This window comes from Rana temporaria, chromosome 4 (genome assembly GCF_905171775.1).
Source record: "Rana temporaria chromosome 4, aRanTem1.1, whole genome shotgun sequence".
In the NCBI taxonomy this organism is placed as follows: Eukaryota; Metazoa; Chordata; class Amphibia; order Anura; family Ranidae; genus Rana; species Rana temporaria.
This window is the reverse complement of record NC_053492.1, coordinates 125,947,688-125,966,070: the sequence shown is the minus strand read 5'-3', so window position 1 is coordinate 125,966,070 and position 18,383 is coordinate 125,947,688. Positions and strand designations below refer to the sequence as shown.

The window sequence follows — 18,383 nt, the reverse complement described above, 5'->3', positions numbered from 1 at the left end:
TCAAGTTTGCCCACGGAAGTCCTTGGGGCCGCGCAGCTATAGCAGTTTAAGCATGGAAGTTCAATCTAACATTTCCACTGGGATGCAGAAAAAAATTCCCCTGGGGAGTGATCAAACAGGTGTGCAGGAAGCAGCAACGTTGCCTCTAAAATGCCTGTAAAATCTCTGACCACCATCGCCTGAAAAGCAATCAACCATGGATTCCTTTTTCAGAGGGCAGTAAAGTGTACATCTGTGTAAAAGAGGCCTTATCATTTCTAAAGCTATGTTTTCCAATATTTACATTAAAGAGCAACTGCAGTCTGCTCACAAAATTTGTAATAAAAACATCTTTGCCATTCTGAAGCTTCCCTCCAAATACTTTGCATATTATTTTATATATACTGTAATTCTGTACTTGCCAAATATGCTGCAGAAATCTGGGACTGCAAAGTAGCATGACAAGTCGTTCCCCATGATTTCCAATGACAACCATTCATATTAGTACAACTTCAAGTCGTTCCGACTTCAAAATAGTCCCTGCACTACTTTGGGCTGATTTTGATGGCATTTACACAGGCATTCCTTAAAATCGCGTGACTGTGAAGCCGCACAAGTGTGAAAGGGGCCTAAAGAAAAAATCCGGGCAGTCTGCCAAGTTTGTAACAGCATGAAACATTGTAACTAACTTCCTTCTTAGAACTAACTTCTGTGTGTAAATGCAGGAAGTTTAACCACTTAAAGTCCAAATCTTTTTCTGTCACTTGTTTCTTAAAGTGGAGGACCACACAAAAAGTGAACCTCCACTTTTCCGCTACCCCCCCCCCCCCCCTCCGGTGTCACATTTGCCACCTTTCAGGAGGAGGGGGTGCAGATACCTGTATAATACAGGTATTTGCACCCACTTCCGGGAATAGACTCCTGCAAGTCACGCCCCTTTCCCCCCCCCCTGTATTCTGGGAAACACACTGGTCCCAGGAGACAGCGGGGACCAGTGAGAACGGGCTGTACTGCTCGCACATGCGCAGTAGGTAACCGGGCAGTGAAGCCGCAACGCTTCACTTCCTGATTTCCTCACCGAGGATGGCGGCGGGGGCAGCCGAGAGACGAGCGGTTGCTCAGCCTTGGCTACAGACATTGCGGGCGCGCTGGACAGGTAAGTGTCCGTTTTTTAAAAGTCAGCAGCTGCAGTATTTGTAGCTGCTGGCTTTAAAAAAAAAAAAAATTCGGTTGGACCTCCACTTTAAGTTAAAATCAATATTTTCTGCTAGAAAATTACTTGGAACCCCCAAACATTATATAGATTTTAGCAGAGAACCTAGGGAATAAAATGGCAATTGCTGCAATATTTTATGTCACACTGTATTTGCCCAGCGGCCTTTCAAATGCAATTTTTTGGGGGGAAATTACACTTCAATGAATAAAAAAAAAACAGTAAAGTTAGCCCAATTTATTTGTTTTAAAGTGAAAGATGTTACGCTGCAAGAATCGTGATCTATCTTCTAAGCACTTCCTGGATTTAAACAGAGGCACACCTCTGTAAACACACAGCTCCCGGTCCTGTCAGGGGGGGAAATGACCGATCGTATGTTCATACAATGTATGAACAGCGATTCATCATTTCCCCATGTCAGTCCCCCCCCCCCCCCCCCTTCAGTTAGAACACACCCAGGAAATATTGATTAACCCCTTCTTCGCCCCCCTAGTGGTTAACCCCTTTACTGCCAGTGGCATTTTTATAGTAATCAATGCATTTTTATAGCACTGATTGCTATAAAAATGCCAATGGTCCCAAAAATGTGTCAAAAGTGTCTGAAGTGTCCGCCAAAATGTCGCAGTCACGGAAAAAATCGCTGATCGCCGCCATTACTAGTAAAAAAAAAATATATTAAGAAAAATGGCATTAAACTATCCCCTATTTTGTAAACGCTATAACTTTTACGCAAACCAATCAATAATCGCTTATTGCGATTTTTTTTTACAAAAAATATGTAGACGAATACGTATCGGCCTAAACTGAGGAAAAAAATAGTTTTTTTTATATATTTTTGGGGGATATTACAGCAAAAAAAAGAGATTTTTAATACAGCTTACCTGTAAAATCTTTTTCTTGGAGTACATCACGGGACACAGAGCGGCATTCATTACTATATGGGTTATATGGAGTACCTTCAGGTGTAGACACTGGCAATCTCAAACAGGAAATGCCCCTCCCTATATAACCCCCTCCCATAGGAGGAGTACCTCAGTTTTGTAGCAAGCAGTATGCCTCCCAAAATGGTCCTCAAAAAAGAGGGGTGGGAGCTCTGTGTCCCGTGATGTACTCCAAGAAAAAGATTTTACAGGTAAGCTGTATTAAAAATCTCTTTTTCTTTATCGTACATCACGGGACACAGAGCGGCATTCATTACTATATGGGATGTCCCAAAGCAATGCTTACAATGAGGGGAGGGAGAACATCTCCAAGACAAAAGGATTTAATTTAGAGATATACTCAAATCATAATAAATCCAACTTAGTTGAGAAAAATAATTTTAAATTTTAAATTTAACTCAAAAAAGAGGAGCCCCCGGAATCCGAGGGTCTCAAACTGCAGCCTGCAGCACTGCCTGCCCGAAGGCAGTATCAGTATTCCTTCTTACGTCCAACTTGTAGAATTTTGTAAACGTGTGGACAGAAGACCAGGTTGCCGCCTTGCAAACTTGAGCCATAGAGATCTGGTGGTGTGCTGCCCAGGAGGCGCCCATGGCTCTAGTAGAATGAGCCTTTAATGATACTGGAGGAGGCAACCCTTTCAAGCCGTAGGCCTGAGTGATTAATTGCTTAATCCACCTAGAAATGGTGGACTTTGCAGCTGCCTGCCCCTTCTTGGGCCCATCCGGTAGAATGAACAGCACATCTGTTTTCCGGATCTTCTTTGTAGCTTTAAGATAGGCCTTCATGGCCCTGACAATATCCAAGGTATGCAGCAACCCTTCCTTTCTGGAAGTAGGTTTAGGGAAGAAGGATGGTAATACCAAATCCTGGTTCAAATGAAAACTGGATATGACCTTCGGTAGGAAGGAAGGATGAGGGCGGAGAACGACCCTGTCCTTATGAAAAACAAGATATGGTTCCTTACAGGATAAGGCCGCTAGCTCCGAAACTCTTCTTGCGGAAACTATGGCAACCAAAAATACTAACTTCCTTGTCAGTAGAACCAAAGGAATTTCAGCCAACGGCTCAAACGGTTGTTTCTGTAAACTTGACAGAACAAGATTTAAATCCCACGGACAAAGCGGGGATTTAACTGGAGGTCTAATACGTAAGACCCCTTGAAGGAAGGTCTTAACCAGCGAGTGGGTGGCCAGCGGCCGCTGAAACCACACTGACAGAGCAGAAATCTGTCCTTTGATTGTGCTTAATGCCAATCCTTTATCCACTCCTAGCTGGAGAAAACTTAATACTCTATCGATGGTAAATTTGCGAGAAAAGCCATCGCTTGGACTCACACCAGCCTACATAGGCCTTCCAGACCCTGTAATAAATCACCCTAGAGACCGGTTTCCTGGCTCTGATTAGGGTAGAGACTACTTTCTGAGACAGACCTCTACCCCTGAGAATCAGGGATTCAGCTTCCAGGCCGTCAAATTTAGATGCCGTAAGGCAGGGTGGAGGATCGGACCTTGCGATAGCAGGTCTGGCCGTAGAGGAAGAGTCCAAGGGTCTCCCACTACCATCTTTAGGATGAGTGAGTACCATGCCCTTCTGGGCCATGCTGGAGCTACCAGGATGACTGGTATGTGTTCCACCCGGATCCTGCGCAGCAGGCGGGGTAGTAACTGGAGCGGGGGAAACGCATAAAGAAGTTTGAACTGATGCCAAGGGCAAACCAACGCATCGGTTCCGCAGGCCATCGGATCCCTTGAGCGGGATATGAACCTGTCTAGTTTCTTGTTGAGTCTCGATGCCATGATATCCACGTCCGGCACTCCCCATCTTTGGCAGAGTGCTTGAAAGACTTGTGGATGCAGAGACCATTCCCCCGGCCATAGAGTCTGGCGGCTTAAGAAGTCCGCCTGAAAGTTGTCCACTCCTGGAATGAATATTGCCGATATGCAGGGCACATGCGCCTCTGCCCATAGGAGAATCAAGCTCACCTCTCTCTGAGCGGCTTGACTCCTGGTTCCCCCTTGGTGATTTATGTATGCCACGGCCGTGGCATTGTCTGATTGAATTCTCACCGGGAACCCCTGCAATTTTGACGTCCAAGCCCTGAGGGCTAGTCGAGCAGCTCTGAGCTCCAAGATGTTGATGGGCAACTGCTTCTCTGGCTTTGCCCAAGTACCTTGGCGAGTGCAACCATCCAAAATTGCTCCCCAGCCCGTCAGGCTGGCGTCTGTGGTCACTATCTTCCAAGCCACTGGGCTGAAAGACTTCCCCTTCAGTAGATTCTGAGGGTCTAACCACCAACACAGACTTTGTCGGACTCTTGATAAGAGCGGCAACGGGATATCCAAGGCCTGTGGCCTTCTGCTCCATGCTGACAGGATGGCTGCCTGTAGGATGCGAGTGTGGCTCTGGGCGTATGGTACCGCCTCGAACGTGGCCACCATCTTGCCTAGTAACCTCATACATAGGCGAATAGTCGGTTCTTTCTTGCTTAGAACCAGTAGGATTAATTCCTTGATGGCTTTTACCTTCCTCAGAGGTAGGAACACTCCTTGTTGTTCTGTGTCTAATCTCATGCCGAGATATTCCAACTGCCTTGTGGGCTGGAAAGCTGACTTTTCTCGATTTAGGACCCAGCCGAACCTCTCGAGGTATTGGACCGTGAGGGCCACTGCTCGCTCCAAGCCGGGAGACGAGTGGTCTATGACTAGGAGGTCGTCCAGGTATGCTAGGATCGTGACCCCTTGGATCCTTAGCTTGGCTAGGATCGGAGCTAGGACCTTCGTGAACACCCGGGGGGCCGTAGCCAACCCGAAGGGAAGCGCCACGAATTGGAAGTGACGCGAAGCCACCATGAAGCGTAGATATCTTTGATGTGGCTGATAAATTGGAACATGAAGGTAGGCATCCTTTATGTCTATGGACGCCATGAAGTCGTCCTTCTGGAGTGTGGCAGCTGCTGACCGCACGGATTCCATCCGAAATGAGCGGATCTTTAGATATGCATTTACCATCTTTAGGTCCAAAATTGGCCTGACATCTCCATTGGGGATGATGAATAGGTTGGAGTAGAAACCCAGCCCCTGTTCCAGGACTGGCCGGAATCCGAGGCGGATCGTTTGGAATCCTCGACTCCTGGAAATGAGGAGGAGGAAACCTTAGGAAATCTAATTTGTAGCCTGTGGCCACGGAAGACCGTACCCACTCGTCGGGAATGCTGGCTTCCCAAATCTCTGAAAAGAGTCGCAGCCTTCCCCCCACCTTCGTGGGTGGGGGCGCCCCTTCATAAGGTTGGCTTGGGGGCTGGTTTTGCTGGTTTGCGAAACCACTGCCTTTTGCCTCTAACAGCCTGTCCTTGTGATTTGCTGTTGAAGCCGAAGTTTGCTTTTGCAGGAGGCCGTCGATACTGCTTGGCATTAGAGGGCCCCTGCCCAGGGGAATACTGTCGTTTAAACGCAGGCCCCTGAACCTTCTTCTTAGTTGGCAAGAGAGTACTCTTGCCGTTTGAAATGGTCTGAATGTATTTATCTAGGTCTTCTCCGAAGAGTCGTCCTCCATGGAAGGGGAACCCTACCAGGAGCTTCTTGCATGGGGGCTCAGCCTCCCAGCTTTTTAACCATAAGAGTCTTCTCATATGGATAAGGGATAACGATAAACGTGACGCTTGCTGGATAGAATCCTTGATTGCGTCTACCGTAAAACATATGGCCTTAGGGACATCCGAAAATTCTTCTGCCTGCTGGGCAGGAATAAGTTTAAGCATCTGCTTAAATTGATCCGATAATGCTTGAGCGACCCCAATCGCAGCCACAGCTGGCTGTACTACTGCCCCTGCAGTAGTGAAGGAGTTCTTAAGTAGTGCTTCCAAGCGCTTATCAACTGGATCCTTGAACACCTGTATGTTTTCTACAGGGCATGTTAACGATTTGTTAACACATGAGATGGCTGCGTCCACTGCAGGAGTAGCCCATCTTTTGGAAAATTTTTCTTCCATAGGATATAGGACAGAGAACTTCTTAGGTGGTAAGAAGATCTTATCTGGCTTGTTCCAATCTTGGAACAAAACTCCCTCTAATAGAGGATGGATCGGAAACACAGCATTGCTTTGAGGCGCCCTCAGTGAGCCCAAAGCTGAAACCGTCGATACCTGGAGATCTGGTACTGGCAAGTTGAATGCCCTATGGACCAAGTCCGACAATCCTTGAATCCACCAGCTCTCCCTCAGGGAGACTGCCCCAGACTCCTCTGTATCCGGATCTTCGATCCCTGAACCTACTTGGTCCTTGTCCAAGAGGTCGTCCAATTCCCCTGAGGAAAGGACCTCCTCTTCTGAGGGTCCGCGCTCGGGCGACGGAGATCTATTCCGCTTACTGCCCCGCATAGCTGCGGCTATCATTTTACCCATGCTTTTCTGCATCTCTTTTAAAGAGGTGAGTAATACCTCCTCCGTGACCATCTTAGGGTTGGACTGACCCGCGTCAGCTCCAGCCCCAGATCCCGATGGCCCCAAGGCTCCCTGTGGGGAAAGCAGCGGCATAGCATTGTCCGAGACCTCAGACTCTCTGGGGGAATCCCCACCTCTTGTACCCTTGTTTTTTGATGCCATGGTACAATACCGAGGTACACCTGCTACTTATTGGTACCTGGGACTTATAAATAGTTAAATGCCCAAACACCTGTTTGGGGGATAAAAAATGCTTCCTCTCCCCTAGATGACACTTTTTTTTTTTTTTTTTTTCAAAAAAAAAATCTTTTTTTTTTTTTTTTTTTTTCAAATCTAGGAAAGAAAAAACATTCTGTCCCCCTGAGTAGTATTGCAAGAAAAACTATGAGATGGAAAAGAAACAGCCTATTTCTAGGCTTGAAAACAGTCTTTCTGAAGACTGCAATATTCTTTCTGGCCACTGTGTGTCCTCGGCGCCCCGTGCTTGCCGTTCTGGTCTTTCCTCCTCAGTTCCAAAGTATTGAATGAGCTATATGGAACAAACAAGGAAGGGCCGCCCCTTCCTTAAGCCACTGACCCGCCCTTCCCCCCCAGCAATCTCAAACAGGAAATGCCCCTCCCGACAGGGGGGGGGTGGGGTGGGGTTGGGAGGAAGGGACCTCTCTGCTCCAGAGGTCGGCGTTTTGCCTGCTTTGCAGGCCGTGAGGAGGAAGACTGAATGGAGCATCGCCTGGAGGCTTGCAGGTAAGCACAGCTCTCTGACACACACATATACTTTTATATCACACAGGCCCCACTCAATGCTTTTCCAACACTACAAGGGAGGTCACATCTTATGGGGAATAATACATATAGAGCCATCCTATCTTTATGATATGTGACTAGTTTGCCAGATGCAGTGCATAACTTTAGGCATGTCCCCTGTGACCCCCCAGAAAAAACCTGCTAAGAACCAAGTTCCGCAAGTTTTCCCCTCACTTACCTGCTCCATGCCGCAGGACTTTGCCAAGCAAGAGGCCCAATCTTCCCCCATCTCGGTGGGGATGTCTAGACCTTCAGGCCCTGGGTTCCTATGAAGGATCCACTGTCCTGGGCCCATATAGCACTCTGGCAACAGAAACATTAGGCACCCAAAGGTTTCTAAGTTCTGGGCCCAGGGTCCAGCTCTCTAAAAAGAAAAGCATTATGGGCTATACCCCAAGGGTTTGGGGTCCGGTTACTGACCACTTTAGCGCTGAGGCTTTTTTGGACAGAACCGGTTAGCTCACCTAATCCCAAGGATGTGGAGGCAAGCTAAACCATGACTAACACCTAAGACACTGGCGGAAAAACTGAGGTACTCCTCCTATGGGAGGGGGTTATATAGGGAGGGGCATTTCCTGTTTGAGATTGCCAGTGTCTACACCTGAAGGTACTCCATATAACCCATATAGTAATGAATGCCGCTCTGTGTCCCGTGATGTACGATAAAGAAATATTAATTTTTTTCTAAATTGTCGCTCTATTTTTGTTTATAGCGCAAAAACTAAAAACCGCAGAGGTGATCAAATACCACCAAAAGAAAGCCCTATTTGTGGGGAAAAAAGGACGCCAATTTTGTTTGGGAGCCACGTCGCACGACCGCGCAATTGTCAGTTAAAGCGACGCAGTGCCGAATCGCAAAAAGTGGCCTGGTCTTTGACCAGCAATATGGTCCGGGGGTTAAATGGTTAAGGATATTGGTACCAAAAATACAAAGCCATCATTACAAACATGTGCAAACGAATACTTACAATTTCATCTAATTCAAGACCAAACTCAAAGCAGAGCTCATCAAACTCTTCATCAGCTGTTAAAGCAAAACACAGAAAAAGAAGTGATCACCATTTCTAAATTGATAACTTGATTGGTTTTGTTAGCTTTGTTATAATCTGGCCAGAGAACTGAAACATGAGATGTAGTTATTTAAAAGTAGGAATACACCGCTGTGGTAAACAAAGGAAATGATCTATGCAGGCAAGTGAAAGGAACACCCTCACACATTCTATATATAGATTTGTGTACTTACCCTTCATTTACAGCACTCTGTATTTAAGTCTGCTTTGCATTTACAAAGCAGTAAGCCAACATATGACATCATAGCCTGTCTGGAATGATCGCTCATCGCCAATAACAGAACCTTTTGTAAAGACTGAATGGAACGCTATGCAAACACATTTCCTCGGTGGCCTTATCATGTCAATCTTAGGATGTGAAGAGTGTGAGGGGAGGCTGAACGTCACCAAGGGTTGCTTGGTGTCAATAATAATATCTGGTAGCTTGAAGACGAACAGAAATTAAACACAGTGCAATAGAATTATAAAGGTAAATATCCACTTCAAGACCGGGTCTCTTTTTCTTTTTTTTACTTTTTGTTTACATGTAAAAATCTGTATTTTTATTGGAAAATTGCTTAAAACTGCCAAACATCATATATTTTTTTAAGCAAAGTTCCTAGAGAATAAAGTGGCAGATGTTGCAATTGTTTATGTCGCAGTATTTCAAATGCAATTCTTTGGAAAAATTACAGGTTACCATTTTTAGATTTACACATGAGGTCTGGTGCTAGAATTACTGCGATAACTCATGTTTGCTGTTTACGTGCTGATGTGGGACCGACATGTGTGTCTGCACAGGGATTGCGGCACTTTAAAAAATATTTGTAATTATTTCATTTTTACACTGTCCCTTTAACCACTTAAGACCCAGACCATTATGCAGGTAAAGGACCTGGCCCCTTTTTGCGATTAGGCACTGCATCGCTTTAACTGACAATTGCGCGGTCGTGCGACGTGGCTCCCAAACAAAATTGTCATCCTTTTTTTCCCACAAATAGAGCTTTCTTTTGGTGGTATTTGATCACCTCTGCGGTTTATATTTTTTGTGCTATAAACAAAAATAAAGTGACAATTTAAAAAAAAAATCTGTATTTTTTACTTTTTGCTATAAAAAATATCCCCCAAAAATATATATATAAAAAAAAACGTTCCTCAGTTTAGGCCGATACGTATTCTTCTAAATTTTTTTGGTAAAAAAAAAAAAAAATCGTAATAAGCGTTTATTGATTGGTTTGCGCAAAATTGATAGCGTTTACAAAATAGTTTTATGGCATTTTAATTAATAATTTTTTTTTTACTAGTAATGGCGGCGATCAGTGATTTTTTCTGTGACTGCGACATTATGGCGGACACATCGAACACTTTTGACACATTTTTGGGACCATTGTCATTTTCACAGCGAAAAGAGCTATAAAAATGCACTGGTTACTGTAAAAATGACACTGGCAGTGAAGGGGTTAACCAGGAGGGCGGCACTGTAGGGGTTAAATGTGTACTAAGGGAGTGTTCTTACTGTGTGGGGGAGTGGCTGTGTGCGACGTCACTGATCGTCGTTCCCTAACACAGGGAACAGACGATCACCAATGGCCGCACTAGGAAGAACGGGGAAGGTTTGTTTACACTTACCTCTCCCCGTTCTTCCTCTCTGTGACCCGATCGCGGGACACCGGCGGTGATCGGGTCCGCGGGTGTGGTCACGGAGGACAGGACCAGGTCATGAGTGCGCCGGCACGCTCGCGACCCACGGCTGGGCGTCTTAAAGGCGACGTACCTGTATGTCTATGTGCCCAGCCGTGCCATTCTGCTGACATAAATAGTCGTTTGGCGGTCCTTAACCGGTTAAAAAAAAATGTTTTATCACTTTTATTGTTAGATCCCGGATCTCTCCTCTGCCCTTAAAAGCTTCAGATAATAACAAGATCAGTATGATCCAATGCTTTTTTTCAAACAACCAGTAGTTTGCTGACATTTGGTGAAACCAGAAGTGACAAAATACTTGTGGCTTCCAGTTTCTGTGACCATAGAGATGATCAGGGCCATTCCATTCCCCCCGACAGGCTCTATTTTTAGCTGGCAGAACCGCCGGCTACACACTTGGGTCTCCCAGTGGGATGGAAGAGCCTGGAATGCATGTGGAAGGCTACAAGATTGGACATCCCCTCCCTCCTGCCAATATATATATATATATATATATATATATATATATATATATATATATATATATATATATATATATATATATATATATATATATATATATATACACACACACACACACATACATACATACACACACACACACACACACACACAGTGTGCGATATAGTAAAATATACATATTTTACTAAGTGCACTTACCTTACAACTTTTTTCACGTAGGACACCGAGACAAGGGATATCTCAGGCATCTGCTGATAGATCAGGACAGTTGGGGAGGGATTCTGTCACACACTTACATACCTGTATGAGAAGCCTCAAATGGAAGCTGCTACAACGCAGCATACCTGTTCCAGCATAGTGCCGTGCCATTACCCATAGATGAATTGTACCTCTAGGTATTGGAATTATCTCCTTTATGAGATATTTACTGTACATGCAGCCCCTTATGTCATTGGTGCATGCAGTGTGAAGGAACAGCCACCCGTGCCGTTCTTTTGTGTCGTGACAGGGGGCTCCTGTGCACATGCGTGGGAGTGATGTAATGTGGCTCCAGCCAGTCACAGAGCCAGTGTCCACCGACCCATAAGGAAGACAGGTGTAGATGGACGCGGCCTCCAGCGGTGACAACACATCGCTGGAAGGCTTCGTTTACAGCAAGGGTCTCAAACTGCCGGCGCTTCAGCTGTTGCGGAACTACAAGTCCCATCATGCCGCTGCCTGTGGGTGTCATGCTTGTAACTGTCAGCCTTGCACTGCCTCATGGGACTTGTAGTTTCATAACAGCTGGAGGGCCGCCAGTTTGAGACCCCTGGTTTGCAGGTATGTTTCACATAATGGGCTGGTATGCAATGCATACTAGCACATTATGGCTTTACTTTACATGTCAGAAAACAAATTCAGCCTGAAGCTTACTTCCTCTTTGAAGGGGTTTTAACCACTTCCCTACCCGCCCATAGACAAATGACGTCTACAGATGGGATCTTCCATATGACGTCCTGGGCTTCCCGGCCATCTAGACGGCAGCGAGCCATTGCTCGGGACCCGGTGCGCGTGCCCTGCGGCCGCGATGTTCGCTGGGCACCCACAATTTCCTGTGATTACAGCAGGACCATGGATCTGTGTGTGGAGCGCCTGTCAGAGGTGATGAGACCGATGCTGTGTTCCCAGTACAGAGGAACACATATTGGTCTCCTCCCCTTGTGAGTCCCCTCCCCCACAGTTAGAATCACTCCCTAGGGAACATATTAACCCCTTCAGCGCCCCGTAGTGTTAACCCCTTCCCTGACAGTCACATTTACACAGTAATCAGTGCAGTTTTATAGCACCAATAAATTTAAATGGTTTCAAAAATGTGTCAAAGGTGTCCGATATGTCCGCCGCAATGTCACGGTCATAAAAAAAAACACACAGATCGCCGCCATTACTAGTAAAAAAAATAAAAATGCAATATATCTATCCCCTCTTTCGTAGACGCTATAACTTTTGCACAAACCAATCAATATACTCTTATATTTTTACCAAAAATATGTAGAAGAATACGTATCGGCCTAAACTGAGGAAAAAAATGTTTTGTTTTTTTTAAATAATTGTGATATTTATTAAGTCAAAAAGTAAAAAATATTGTGTTTTTTTCAAAATTGTCACTTTTCTTTTGTTTATAGCGCAAAAAATAAAAACCTTAGAGGTGATCAAATACCACCAAAATATAGCTCTATTTGTGGGGAAAAAAGGATGTCAAATGTGTTTGGAAGCGACGTCGCACGACCGCGCAATTGTCATTCAAAATGCAACAGCGCTGAAAACTAAAAATTGGTCTAGGCAGGAAGGGGGTGAAAATGCCAAGTATTGAAGTGGTTAAATGTTAGCTTTTTGCTTTATTTTCATTTTTTTAAATAAACATATTACACTTCCCTACTCTGGAATGTTTTTGCACAAAGTGGCCCCAATCCTCTTCTTCTGGGGTCCCCCTACTGGCGCTCCATTCTTCTTTATAGGAAGCCACTCCCTATGGTGGCACACCTGTGGCCTCAATCCTGAGCTGGGCTGTGCGCCTCCATTGACACACACAGCACTGCTCAGCCATGCCCCAAGTCTGCTCACAAGATTTGATTGACAGCCAGTAGCTCCCATTGCTGCCTCTGTCCTGTGGTAGAGATGAGAGATCTGGAGTAGATGGGTACAAGACTGGACCAAGTAAGTAAATGGGGGGGGGGGGGGGTATAGAAACATTGACACATGTGTACCCCAATGCAGGGAATACAGTAAGGTAAAATGTTTCCCTGTTAGAGCCACTGTAATAGACTCTCTGTCCTGGAACCGAGTGCCAGCTTCCATGTGCGGCTTCTGAGACCCGCGTCCCCCCTCCCTGACATGACTGGCTCACGTTCTCCGTGCTGTATGCGGACACTTACTATAGGAGCGGCCCAGGGCCTTGTACAGCACATCTCTCTTCACATTGACAGTCGGCATGCTTCAGCTGGGACACCGGTACCATTGAGGACCCCACAACTACGAGGCAGTAGTCCTCACATGCCGGGGTGCCCATGCCGCCTGAATCCAAACTCACAATAAGTATAGCGCTAATAGCTTCGTGTGAAAAACAAAACTCAAATTCGTTGTTTTAATCCTTATTTTTGTATGATACCGTGTTAGAAAAATAGCTTATCTACTCCAAGTTTTCTGGAGACTCGTGTCCGGCAATAACGAGGGCATCACAGGCTCCTTACTATCTATTGCATCACGTTTATTGCCGTAGAAGCGGGGCCTTTTCCATTGCCCAATCAGAGCTTGAAAATGTCAACCAATGGCTGAGCTGAAATTTCATTTCGAGACTTGGAACGCAAAACAGGCCTGAGACACGTGATTGGTGTAGAGGAAGGAAGGTCTGCGTTAAAGGGAGACTGCGCACTGCTGTTCTGTAGTCCTATAAAAAATACTGTAACATAAAAAATGGCACAGAGAACAGGATTTAGCTGGTTATAGAATGACATAGTTCCAAACTTGTCCCTGATTTCGAGGGACTGTCCCTGATTTGGAGCTATGTCCCTCTTTCCTCCTCATTTGTCCCTCATTTTGGTCTGATCAATAAGTGTTTTCCAGAGCTAAGCCTTTCATCCAATTGCTAAATTGATGCATCTGTAAATTTTAAAAGCCAATATAAAGGAATAGTAGTGGTAAAAAAAAAGCACTTGTGGGTTTAACTAATCATTTTGTTGTTGTTGTTGTTGTTTGTCTCCTTTAACCACTTAAGCCCCGGACCAATATGCAGCTAAATGCCCAGAGGTGTTTTTACAATTTGGCACTGCGCTGCTTTAACTGGTAATTGCGCGGTCATGCAATGTTGTACCGAAACGAAATTTGCGTCCTTTTCTTCCCACAAATAGAGCTTTCTTTTGGTGGTATTTGATCACCTCTGTGGTTTTTATTTTTTGTGCTATAAACAAAAATAGAGCGACAATTTTGAAAAAAATGCAATATTTTTTTACTTTTTTCTATAATAAATATCCCCCAAAAATATATAAAAAAACATTTTTTTTCCTCAGTTTAGGCCGATACGTATTCTTCCACATATTTTTGGTAAAAAAAATCGCAATAAGCGTTTATTGGTTGGTTTGCGCAAAATTTATAGCGTTTACAAAATAGGGGATAGTTTTATTGCATTTTTATATATTTTTTTTTTTTACCACTAATGGCGGCGATCAGCGTTTTTTTTCGTGACTGTGACATTATGGCGGACACTTCGGACAATTTTGACACATTTTTGGGACCATTGTCATTTTTTACAGCAAAAAAATGCATTTAAATTGCATTGTTTATTGTGAAAATGACAGTTGCAGTTTGGGAGTTAACCACAGGGGGCGCTGAAGGAGTTATGTTTCACCTAGTGTGTGTTTACAACTGTAGGGGGGTGTGGCTGTAGGACTGACGTCATCGATTGTATCTCCCTATAAAAGGGATGACTCGATCGATGCAGCCGCCACAGTGAAGCACGGGGAAGCCGTGTTTACATACGGCTCTCCCTGTTCTTCAGCTCCGGTGAGCAATCGCGAGTGGGCGGCTAGAAACGAATAGCCGCGCCCTCATCCCGGATCGCTCCCAGAGGCTTACCACCGTCGTATGTACCTAGACACACGTCTAGGCAGCGACATGCGGGCACGTCGTTCTGCCTGTCTGTGCCATTCTGCCAACGTATATATGTACATGGGACGGTCGTTAAGCGGTTAAGGGGGCATGGCAGGGGTGTGTCCTATGCCTACATACTTTTGCTAATAGGTGTCCCTCGTTCCCATCTCAGAAAGTTGGGAGGTATGGAATGATGGTATTTGTAGTAGACGCCTAGGGAGGATAAATGTGCCATTTTAGTAAAATGCTGGCTTAGTGGTTAGTACTTCTGCCTGGTCTGAACTATCAGACATTATCTGCATGTAGTTTGCATAGTTTGCATGTTCTCCCTGTGCCTGCATGTTTTTTATTCCGGTTTCCTCCCACACTTCAAAAGACATGCTGGAAGGTTAATTGGATCCTGTTTAAATTGGCCCTAGTATGTGTAGGTATAAGAGTTAGGGACCTTAGATTGTAAAATGCTAGAAAGCCTCAGGCAGCTGAACGCAAATTTTTAGCATTCCATTTTTTTATATATATATATATATATATATATATATATATATATGCTGCCTTGTGCCTCTTTAACCCTTTCACTGCCAGATTTAGCATTATTGTTTTGCATTAAAGCGGAGTTCCACCCAAAAGTGGAACTTCCGCTTAAACCACTCCTTACCTCCTTACATGCCACATTTGGCATGTCATTTTTTGGGGGGGGGAGGGGATGGGGGCTTCAGTAGGAGTGGGACTTCCTGTCCCACTTCCTCCTTCCGCCCAGGGACCACTTAGGTGACTCGTCACATTGCCTAATGTGGCTCCTCCCTGTAGGCGATCACCTGGGACCTGTCACCGAACACCTGTCCAGTTAGGGAGCGTAGCGCCGTTCGCGCATGCGCAGTGAGTGCCCAGCAGTGAAGCCGAAAGCTGTCACGGGCGGGTGCCCACAGTTAGAATGGAGGCGCCGGCGGAGAGGGGGGCGGAGCTCCGGGTGGCATGCCGCTGGACAGTGGAACAGGTAAGTGTATGTTTATTAAATGCCAGCGGCTACACTTTTAGTAGCTGCTGACTTTTAATGAACATAAAAAAGGCTGGAAATACGCTTTAAGGTGAACAACCATCAGCCTTTAGAACCAATTTGAGTGGGCTGATAGCAATCTTGATCACGATTTGTGTGACATCAGCCTAATATCATAACTCCTTTATTGTTCTGATCATAAGTGTCATTGATATAGCAGGATAATCAAATCAAATGAGAAAAAAAAAGTAATTTATTTTATTTTTTATTGAATTAAAAAAGATGTTCTGTTTATCTGCTCTGTGCACAAAGCAATCCTGATCCTCCTAATTTCAGTCCCCTGTCAGTGCTGTCTGCCCCTCTTTCCTACGGATGCATCCATAGACACACGCCGCACCGGTAAGCCATGCCCCCCGATCCCTCCTCACAGGAGTTTGATAGACAGAAGTGGTGGCTCAGTCAGGCAAGTGTCTAGGGATGGGGGTGAGTAGATTGGGTAGTGGTGAGTTAGTTTCATTTGAAAAAATAATAGCCTGGGGTCCTCCCAAAAATCCATACTAGACCCTTGTCCGAGCATGCAAGTCAGGAAAGGGTGGGGATGAGCGAACATCCCCCCCAACAATACCAGACCACATGCCCTTAACATAGGGGGGTGCTTTGGGTGGACCGGTGTTGATGGGGTCAAGGGCCCCTTCCCAGCAACCCTGGGTGGGGGTCTGCGGGCAGAGGCTTATTGAAATCTGGAAGCCCCCTTTAAGAAAGAGGCTCCTGAATTCCAGACCTTCCATGTGAATGAGTATGGGGTTCATTGTACTCCTACCCATTCACCCAAAAAAAGTCCTTTATTAAAGGGGAGTTCCAGGCTTTTTTTATGTTTATTAAAAGGCAGCAGCTACAAAAAGTGTAGCTGCTGGCTTTTAATAAACAGACACTTACCTGTTCCATGGTCCAGCTACGCGCCGCACGGAGCTTCGTTCCTCTTCCCCCCCTTCTCCGCCGGCGCCTCCATTGTAACTGTGGGCACCCGGCCGTGACAGCTTTCGGATTCACGGCCGGGCACTCACTGCGCGAACAGCGCAGCGCTCCCTAAATGGACAGGCAATCGCCTGGGACCTGTCACGTGTCCCAGGTGATCGCCTACAGGGAGGGGCCGCCAAAAGGTGATATGACGTATTGTCTAAGTGGTCCCTGGGCGGAGGAGATCCCCACAACCACCAAAACACCCCCCCATGTTGAGGGCATGTGACCTGGTATGGTTTGGCAGGCGGGCGCGCTTGCTCGTCCACCCCTCCCTTTTCTGACCTGCCAGGCTGCATGCTCAGATAAGGGCCTGGTATGGATTTTTTTTTTTGGGGGGGGGTGGGCTACGCCATTTTGTTGGGGTCCCCCTCAAAACCCATACCAGACGCAAGGGGTGACCTCACACAGTTTATTCACAATTTTGTTTATTACCAGCAATAATTTTTTTTACATTCAGCTGTCAGCAGAGAATTAAATATTCATGCTTTTAAATGATGAACGGTATAGGGATGCAGGAAAGAACAATACAATATACTGTATATATATTGTATATCTGCTACAACCCTGTTGGCTGATGTGCATATAATGTATATATAAATATGCAATATAATAAACATTGTTTTGCATTATTGTTTTATTGATTTCATAAGCGATCAAAGAAACCTGGTTAGCAGGTCTGGACAAGCAGTAGTAAACCCAAACAGCATACCAAATCTTAGATGGCTGCATTCATTTTCTTTTCAAGCGCTGGTTCACATTTGTGCCATTTCTGATGCGATTTGAGAGGCACAGAATCGCATGAAAGGGGAAATCACATTATTTTGAATGGTACACCTTTCACATCAATGTAACATCACACTGTGATGTGTGCGGTGCAATTTTGTAAAAGGATCCTGTGCTACTTTGGTGCAATTTTAGTGTAATTTGGCTCCATTAAGTATGTTAACCACATTCAAAATCGCCTCAAAGTAACACTACAGAATTGCTCAGAAAATCGCATCAAACGTGCATTGCAGTAATGTGAACTCAGGGTTTTTTTTATTTCCACCTGGTAAACCCAGCTGGGACATAACTGACCTTTTTAACAGTCTTTGGGGTAGATTCAGATACAATGGTCTATCTGTCCGCCCGGCGTAACGTATCTCAGATACGTTACGCCGCTGTAATTTAGGGCGCAAGTTCTGTATTCAGAAACAACTTGCGCCCTTAGTTACGGCGGCGTAACGTATCTGTGTCGGCGTAAGCCCGCCTAATTCAAATGTGGGTGATGTGGGCGTGTTTTCTGTATATTAACTGTGACCCCGCGTATTTGACGTATTTGCGCCGTTCGTGAAAAAAACACAGTGTGCATGCTCGAAATTCCGCCGCAAATCGGCATTGCTTTCGACGTGAACGTAAATTACGTCCAGCCCTATTCGCGAACGACTTACGCAAACAACGTAACATTTTCAAAACTCGACGCGGGAACGACGGCCATACTTAACATAGGATACGCCTCATATAGCAGGGGTAACTATACGCCGAAAAAAGCCTAACGTAAACGACGTAAAAAAAAATGCGCCGGACGTACGTTTCTGAATCGGCGTATCTAGCTCATTTGCATATTCCTCGCGTAAATATATGGAAGCACCCCCTAACGGCCAGCGTAAATATGCAG

At 45.4% G+C, this 18,383-nt stretch overlaps 1 protein-coding gene across 1 annotated transcript in view; it reads right to left on the bottom strand.

Moving 5' to 3' along the window:
- FARSB (phenylalanyl-tRNA synthetase subunit beta) overlaps nt 1-13,111 on the bottom strand; it is a 78,752-nt gene extending 65,641 nt beyond the window's left edge. The window contains exons 1-2 of the mRNA XM_040349038.1: nt 13,002-13,111; nt 8,347-8,402 (exon numbers count right to left, since the gene is read on the bottom strand). Coding sequence (XP_040204972.1) covers nt 8,347-8,402; nt 13,002-13,059 — 114 coding nt within the window. The 5' untranslated portion in view covers nt 13,060-13,111. The remainder of the gene's footprint in view (nt 1-8,346; nt 8,403-13,001) is intronic.
- Nucleotides 13,112-18,383: the final 5,272 nt, after the last annotated feature.